At 55.1% G+C, this 8,274-nt stretch overlaps 1 protein-coding gene across 1 annotated transcript; it reads right to left on the bottom strand.

Annotated features, from left to right (window-relative positions):
- Positions 1-4,981: 4,981 nt before the first annotated feature.
- Positions 4,982-6,881, bottom strand: LOC142559698 (uncharacterized). Its single transcript, XM_075671256.1, has one exon. The coding sequence runs from the start codon at positions 6,858-6,860 to the stop codon at positions 5,829-5,831; it is 1,032 nt and encodes a 343-aa protein (XP_075527371.1). The 5' UTR covers positions 6,861-6,881; the 3' UTR covers positions 4,982-5,828.
- Positions 6,882-8,274: the final 1,393 nt, after the last annotated feature.

Below are 8,274 nucleotides of genomic sequence, written 5' to 3'. Positions count from 1 at the left end.
CGCCGTGCACACTTAAGCCGTAGGTTGACAGTGGCCGATTTATTGTGTCGGACGTGATTCCCGTTTCTGGTCGTTGGTCTCCGTGTCCGAGAGTAACGTTGACAGCGTGGTCCAGTTGAATGAAGGTGCGGTACAAAAACGGTCCGATTGCGCACTGGTACCACGCATGCAGCACATATGATGCGGCGATCAGCATCACCTGTTCATGCAACCAAAGGCGGTATGACGACATTGCATACGCTGTGCAGCCGTGCCCACTGAAGCCGTAGGTTGACAGTGGCGGATTTAGGGTGTCGGACGTGATTCCGGTCTCTTGCCGTTGGTCTCCGTGTCCGAGAGTAACGTTGACAGCACGGTCCAGTTGAATGAAGGTACGGTCCAAAGACGGTCCGATGGCGCACTGGTTCCACGCATGCAGCTGGTATGATGCGGCATCAGCGTCACCTGTTCAAGCAACGAAAGGCGGTTAGACGACATTGCATACGCTGTGTCGCCGTGCCCACTGAAGCGGTTGGTTGACAGTGGCAGATTTGTAGTGTCGGACATGATTCCCGTCTCTTGCCTTTGGTCTACGTGTCCGAGAGTAATGTTGACAGCAAGGTCCAGTTGAATGAAGGTACGGTCCAAAGACGGTCCGATGGCGCACTGGTTCGACGCATGAAGCAGGTATGATACGGCGATCAGCATCACCTGCTCAAGCAACCAAAGGTGGTTAGACGACGTTGCATACGCTGTGCCGCCGTGCCCACTGAAGCCGTAGGTTGACTGTGGCCTATTTATAGTGTCGGACGTGATTCCCGTCTCTTGCTGTTGGTATCCGTGTCCGAGAGTGAAGGCCCCTCGCCTTGGCTCAGGGGGTCCGCGAGCTGCGACCAGCACGAAAAAGGACAAAAGGCGCAAGGAACAAAGACCGCTTTAATTTACGATAGAATGTAACACTCAAAATTACCGCAGCCTTGCGGCCAATAGCAGAAAAGAACAAGTCAAAGAAGCAAGCAGCAAAGAAGCAAAGCAGCAAAAAGCAGCAAAAGCAAAGAAGCAAGCAGCAAAACAGCGACGCAACAAAATATGCAAGCCAACGGGAGCGACGAAAGAACGGCCGCTACAAACCATCAACCAACACAATCGTTCGGGCGATAACAGAATGCATAAAGCGCAGAAAGCAAGCAAACACCGAACCAGGCGCGCAGATAGCCCTAAAACGAACAACAAGAGCACTCTTTCATGCAGACACAATACAAAGACGCTTTTCCCCCTGCTCTGCAGCACGCTCGGAAAGAAACCTAGACGGGCCACGCCCGACCAGCGCCTCCCCAGGCCCGCGCACCGCAAAAAGCCCCGAGTGCCGTCTCAGCTGCCTTCTTATCGGGCAGCCGCCTTCCCGGCAGTCCCCGCGCGAGTTCTCACGATACGCGATCGGTGCGCATGCTCCATGGGACGAGTGCCGCTGTGGCGCGCGTTTTAAAGCCTCCCCCGTGCGCGCTGCAGAGAGGGCCCAAGGGCCCGACACTCCCCCCCGTACAAGACCGGACACCCGCCTGGGTGTCCAACAACACTATGCAACAACACTATGCAACAACACTATGTAACAACAGCACCATGCATCGTCGTAGTCCAGTACATCCCGGCTGTTGCGAAGCAAAATGTCCGGGGCAGTTGGCACGCGATGGGCTGGAATGGTATCTGGCGTCGTTCGGAGCTACACGTTACGGCTCCAATTGGCATGCGCTTTTTCAGAGACAATGCACTTTTCACCCAATCGACGCTAGCGCACCTTGGTCGCTGTCGGTGAGAGGCCGGCGACGTAGGTGAGGTTTCGATGGGCCGCCGTGGCAGCCAGGCTGGTCACGCCCGTTGGAGTTAGGGTTGCATTCTGCGCAAGGCCAGGATGTCCAAGGACAGCATATGTAAAAACGTCACGATTAACAGATAACGGATGTACGGCGCAGCCGCGTTAACTGCTGAACTCGTATAATGACTGAAGCACGGTTACCTGTCTGATGGGCGCTCGTAGTACGCTTTGAGGTCGTGCAAGCTTACGGGCCCTATTACTCTGCTGCCGTGTTTTTCCCGTAGTAGGTAGACCAAGCTAGAAATACGTCTCGCGATCACATAAGGGCTGTCCCATCTAGGCGCGAGGGAAGCAGCAAACCCTTTTGCAGCATCGGTGAGTGGGTGCGTGCGGCGGAGCACTTCATCGCCGACCGCGAACTCCAGGGGCCGCCTGCCTTTGTTGTATTGGTTCCCATGTTCCAGGCGGGCAAGGTCCAAGTTTTCCCTGGCCTCCTTCAGAGTGTGGGCCAGGCGGCTGGAAATATTTTGTGTGAACGTGGAGTAATTGCGAGTTGGTAATTCAGAGCTGTTGGTGTATGCATGCTCAATAGGAAAACGGAGCTCGCGACCGAGAAGAATAGCCGCTGGCGTAAACCCTGTCGACCGGCTTACTGTGGTCCTTGTGGCGAAAGCCATCTCCTGGATACGAACGTCCCAGTCCTTGTGCGCTCGGTGAAAGCCACCAGCATTGTCTTAAGGTTTCGGTTCGCACGCTCCCTGATGTTGGCTTGAGGGTGGTAGGGTGTCGTCCTTTTGTGCTGCACGCCAAGAGCTTTGCAAGTGTCAACAAATATCCTGCCAGTGAAATATGTGGCATTGTCTGTGATAAGCTGCGCTGGGAAACCGAAACGGGTGAATGCTTCCAACAGCCTATCCCAGATTATCTTAGAATCCAGCTTGCGTAGCGGGTACAGCTCTACCCATTTGGAGAAATGGTCAGTGACCACTAACAAGTATCAATTGCCTTTAGTTGACCTGGGGTATGGGCCCATAACATCACATGCCACAATTTCCCATGGGTATCGGCTCTCAACTGGTTGCATGAGGCCTGGTGGCCTCCCTCCCCTCGGTTTCACCGTCTGGCAGGTAGGACATGTGCGAACGTATCTGAAGACATGCTTTCTCATGTGCGGCCGTGTCGCGACGACACAACTTCTCAAATGTTTTCTTGCCGTCGCTATGACCGGCAAGCCGGGTGTCATGAAAGTACTCTAGAAAAGGCTTGCGCAGCTTCCTAGGCACAACGACACGGAATGGGGACTCACCGCAATCCGTATCGGCAGCAGGTATGTACCGCAAGAGCAGGCCATCTTCTGCTTGCATGTAGCAGTCGTAGTTTCCGCTGCCGGCAGGGTTGGCGCCGTCCAGTGCCTTGCGTATCAAGTTGCACTGGTCGCCGCTTAGCTGGGCGTCGAGTAGCTGCTGCGGGAGATCAGTGTTCCCCAGGCATCCACAGGCACTGCCACAGCCAGGACTTCGGGTGCCGGCTCGCCATCCCCGGAGAGTGGTGCTCGGGACAGGGCGTCAGCTACCTTGTTGAAGGTGCCTTTCCTGTATTCTACTCTGTAATTATACTTCTGAAGAGAGAGGGCCCAACGGGCTAAACGGCCGTCTGGGTTTTGTAGCTTTGACAGCCACGTCAGAGCCTGGTGGTCAGTCTGAATAGTAAAGTCAGCCCCACCCAGATACATGTCAAATTTCTTTAGGGCAAATACAATTGCTAGGCACTCTTTCTCTGTTACGGTATAGTTCCGCTCTGCTCCTGTGAGAGTGCGACTTGCAAAAGCCAGAGGGTGAAGCTTCCCTTGGTGCTTCTGAAGCAAGACTGCGCCGAGGGCCCAACGGGCTAAACGGCCGGCTGGGTTTTGCAGCTTTGACAGCCACGTCAGAGCCTGGTGGTCAGTCTGAATAGTAAAGTCAGCCCCATCCAGATACATGTCAAATTTCTTTAGTGCAAATAGAATTGCTAGGCACTCTTTCTCTGTTACGGTATAGTTCCGCTCTGCTCCTGTGAGAGTGCGGCTTGCAAAAGCCAGAGGGTGAAGCTTCCCTTGGTGCTTCTGAAGCAAGACTGCGCCGATGCCATACTCACTTGCATCGGTCTGCACAGTGAATGGCAGGTTGAGGTCGGGAAGCAACAGACGTGCGGTATCGGCGATAGCCGATGACAGAGCTCGAAATGATCCCTGCTCCACGTCAGTCCAGTACCAACTGGCACCTTTCTGTAGGAGCTGGTGGAGAGGTCTTGCCAGGTCAGCGCAGTTGGGGATAAAGTGGCGGTGGAAGCCCACCATGCCCAAATACCACTGCAAGCTCTTGACGTCTGTTGGTGGTGGAAGCTGCAGTATGGCCAGGAGTTTCTCCTCGTCAGGCCGGAATGTGCCTTGCTCGACAATGAAACCTAGGAGGTTGATCCTGGGCGAAACCCGTTGAACCTTCCGGGGGTTAATGGTGATGCCTGCGGCCTGCGTTCGTTGTAAAACGGTGGTTAGGTGAAGGAGATGCTCCTCCGGGGTATTCGAGAACACTACCACGTCATCCATGTAAGCCATCGCATAATTGAATTTGGCGTCTTGAAGCACAATATCTATTACACGCTGAAAGGTTGCCGGTGAATTGCACAAACCGAAAGGCAATCGGACAAATTCGAACAGTCCCCGATGGCAAGTGAATGCAGTCTTTGCAATATCGCAGGGGGCGATCGGAATTTGCAGGAAGCCCCTGCTGCAGTCTAAAGTAGTAAAGAACTTTGCGGACCCAAGTGAATACATCACTGAATCGATTGATGGAAAGGGGTACGAGTCTCGAACTGTGACAGCATTCAACCGACGGTAGTCGACACACAACCGCGCCGTGCCATCTTTCTTAGGTGCTAGTACAACTGGGAATGCCCAGGGGCTCTTACACGGTCTTACTGCACCGGTAGCGATCATTTCGTCTAGTGCACTATCAAAAAGTGCTCGCTTGTGGATGCTCAGGGGCCACGGGTTGAAACGAATTGGGCGGGCGCATCCGGTGTCTATCCTATGAGTCAGCACATTAACGCTGCCAGGAGCTTCCGTGAACATTTCGGCAAATGGTTTAAACGCCATCTCGATTTTGGTCTTCTCCGCTGGCGATCCTGTGAAAGACTTCAGAGCAGTGAGAATACGACTACCAGTCTCGGAGACCGCAGAGATATTGGCGGTAAACAGATTTGACTGTGGGTCTCTTGGCTTAGTCATGAAATTGAGTGGATGTGCATGCATGCCGTACTGGTAGGTGCCTTTAGAGATATTGAGAACGATTTCTGCTTTGGCCATGAAGTTACGGCCCAAAATCACAGGACAAGAAAGTCCTGGAAGGCGTAGCAAGCGTTGCCGGAATTTTTTATCATTCATGGTAACCATTAACCGGGCTGCTGACGTAGCGGACGCAACGTGAGCGGATGCCATGCGAAGGGGCGTGTTTACACTTCGTAACTGTAGACGTTTCGTCTCGCAGGCGCTTTTGACACGATCGCCAAAAACGGAAACAGCAGAGCCGGTGTCTAAAATAGCAGGTACTTCTATTCCGGCCATTCTCACCGCTACCAATGGTGTTTTCTCAAGGTGGTCGTCAAGAAGACTGAACGTGGACGGCAAAGACCTCACCATTTGTCCGAGATCCTGGGCCTTCGATCTGGGGGGTGTGACACCTTTCCGGTACAGCTACTACCGTTGATGCCGGTGGTGATTCGAGTGTGAGGAGCTGTTTCTTTCCCCCTCTCCGCTGCCGACGTTGTCCGCGGCTCAGCGCCGTGACAGCAGGATGGTGAGACGACCAAAACACCCGGCTTTTTGTAGTCTTGGAAACGCCTGCCCCCGCTCGGTGCTTGACAGCCGCTGCAAGATGCTTCGATGTTGCGAGTAACACCGCGTGAGGGTCGGCTGCTGCCGGACAGGTCGTTCCGCAGCCTGCATGTTGCGAGGGGACGTCGGGGCGCGGTAGGTCGTTGGCCGGCGACTGGTAGCTGCTCACCACCGCCGGCCCTCGTCGTTTCCCTGCTGGAGGATGCCCGGGGGGCTCGGACACTGGCTCTTGTAGTGGCCTCGTCCTCCGCACTGGAAGCAGACTGGAATGCTCCTGCGTGTACCTTCTGCGCCTGACTGGGCGGCAGCCGCTACAGGCCTGCTGCAGCCCCGAGTGCCTGGCAACGTTGTTGCAGGTTCCCTGACCGGAGGCCGGAAACGTACCTGGGTGGCAAAGGTGCGGTGAATGAATGGGTCCAGCGCCCTTGGAGGCGGTACCATATTCCCCGGGCTTATAATTTGAGAACCGTGCCACGCGCAAGACGGCTCGAGGGAGGCTTGAGGCGGGGGTGGAGGCTGGTAAGTGAGCTCTGCCAACATCGCCGCATGAATATCGGACGCCGCTTTAGCGAGATCATCAAGCGAAGAGAAGGTACGGCCCCTTAGATAAGCCTGAAAGCGTGGGTGAGATTGCCGGATTGCCCGGGTGACTCTTTCCGTTTCGGATGCTGAAGCATCTGCGCGCTCGTAAAGCTCCTGATAGGACCGTTTGTATTCTTGGAGGCTTTCCTCCTCCGCCTGAGTACGGGCGCGAAGCTCGGCTTTCATGCGGACGACGTAGTCTGGGGGGAGGAATTCTGCTCGCAGTAGCTGCGCAAAGTGCGTCCAACATTGGAATGACTGGCGACGACGCCAGCGGGTGGCGGACCCACTCAGGGCAACGAGCAAAACGCGCTGAAGAAGAACGTCATCCGTAATGGCTTGCGCGTCGCGGTAATCTTGCATTCCCTGAAGGAAGTCCGCCACCGATTTCTTATCTGTGTGGCCTTCATATGTAGGCACAGCGAGCTGCAAACGGAAGCTGGCTGCTGGAGTTAGGTTTGTCTGATGCTCGAGCAGCGCGGTCAGCTGGGCAATAATGCTGGACATATCTTGTGCTGGCGCGCCCTGGTCCTTTTTATCAGGCATCGTACTAGTGGTTGCGTGAGTGTGATTTTCAACCACGCCCTTCTTGACTTTACCCGAACGTAGGTGCATTAAAATGCCGGCGGTGCATCTTTCGTGTTGAAATTGGAGGGGCAAAGCGGTCCGGCGGACTGGTCAAGCGGTTCTGCGGAGGCAGGATGGCGCCGAATAGCGGGGCGCAAGAAGAGCGAGAGGTAGTATAAAAACGTTCAGTGAGCTTTCGCGGGTCAGAGGGGTTGGGTACAGATGCGTGAGCTGTGGGACCCGATGTCGGAGCGAAAGAAGTAGGCCTAGGGGGATTGCCAACTGCCTCGAGATGGGGGCGGTTCTCTTGTTCCCGTGCTCGTGGTCCCTGCGGTGCGGAAGCGTACTCCAGAACACACAGAAAAACAACAAGAAAGAAGAAAACCACGTTGGGCGCCACAGGAAGGCCCCTCGCCTTCGCTCAGGGGGTCCGCGAGCCGCGACCAGCACGACAAAGGACCAAAGGCGCAAGGAACAAAGACTGCTTTAATTTACGATAGAATGTAACACTCAAAATTACCGCAGCCTCGCGTCCAATAGCAGAACAGAACAAGGCAAAGAAGCAAGCAGCAAAAAAGCAAAGCAGCAAAAAGCAGCAAAAGCAAAGAAGCAACCAGCAAAACAGCGAGGCAACAAAACATGCAAGCCAAAGCAAGCGACGAAAGAACGGCCGCTACAAACCATCAACCAACACAATCTTTCGGGCGATAACAGAATGCATAAAGCGCAGAAAGCAAGCAAGCACCGAAAGAGGCGCGCAGATAGCCACAAAAATGAACAACAAGAGCACTCTTTCATGCAGACACAATACAAAGACGCTTTTCCCCCTCCTCTGCAGCACGCTCGGAAAGAAACCTAGACGGGCCACGCCCCACGAGCGCCTCCCCAGGCCCGCGCCCCGCAAAAAGCCCCGAGTGCCGTCTCAGCTGCCTTCTTATAGGGCAGCCGCCTGCCCGGCATTCCCCCGCGCGACGAGTGCCGCTGAGCCGCGCGTTTCAAAGGCCTCCCTCGTACGCGCTGCAGAGAGGGCCCAAGGGCCCGACAAGAGTAATGTTGATAGCATGGTCCAGTTGAATGATGGTACGGTCCGAAGACGATCCGATGGCGCACTGGTTCCACGCCTGCACCTGGTGTGATGGGACGATCAGCATCGCCTGTTCAAGCAACAGAAGGCGGTTGGACGACATTGCATACGCTGTGCCGCCGTGCCCACTTAAGCGCTAGGTTGAGAGTGGCCGATTTATTGTGTCGGACGTGATTCCCGTCTCTTGCCGTTGGTCTCCGTGTCCGAGAGAAACGTTGGCAGCATGGTCCAGTTAAATGAAGCTAGGGTCCAAACGCGGTCCGATGGCGCACTGGTTCCTCACATGCAGCTGGTATGACGCGGCGATCAGCATCACCTGTTAAAGCAACAATAGGTCGTTAGACGACATTGCATACGCTGTACCGCCGTGCCCACTGA

The sequence above is a fragment of the Dermacentor variabilis genome, chromosome 10, assembly GCF_050947875.1.
Source record: "Dermacentor variabilis isolate Ectoservices chromosome 10, ASM5094787v1, whole genome shotgun sequence".
Taxonomy (NCBI): domain Eukaryota; kingdom Metazoa; phylum Arthropoda; class Arachnida; order Ixodida; family Ixodidae; genus Dermacentor; species Dermacentor variabilis.
The sequence above is the reverse complement of the archived record's forward strand: the minus strand, read 5'-3'. Positions and strand labels throughout refer to the sequence as shown.

What these genes read in the sequence shown, in the direction of transcription:
- LOC142559698 (XM_075671256.1), bottom strand. Translation starts at nt 6,860, where the DNA reads ATGCACCTACGTTCGGGTAAAGTCAAGAAGGGCGTGGTTGAAAATCAC.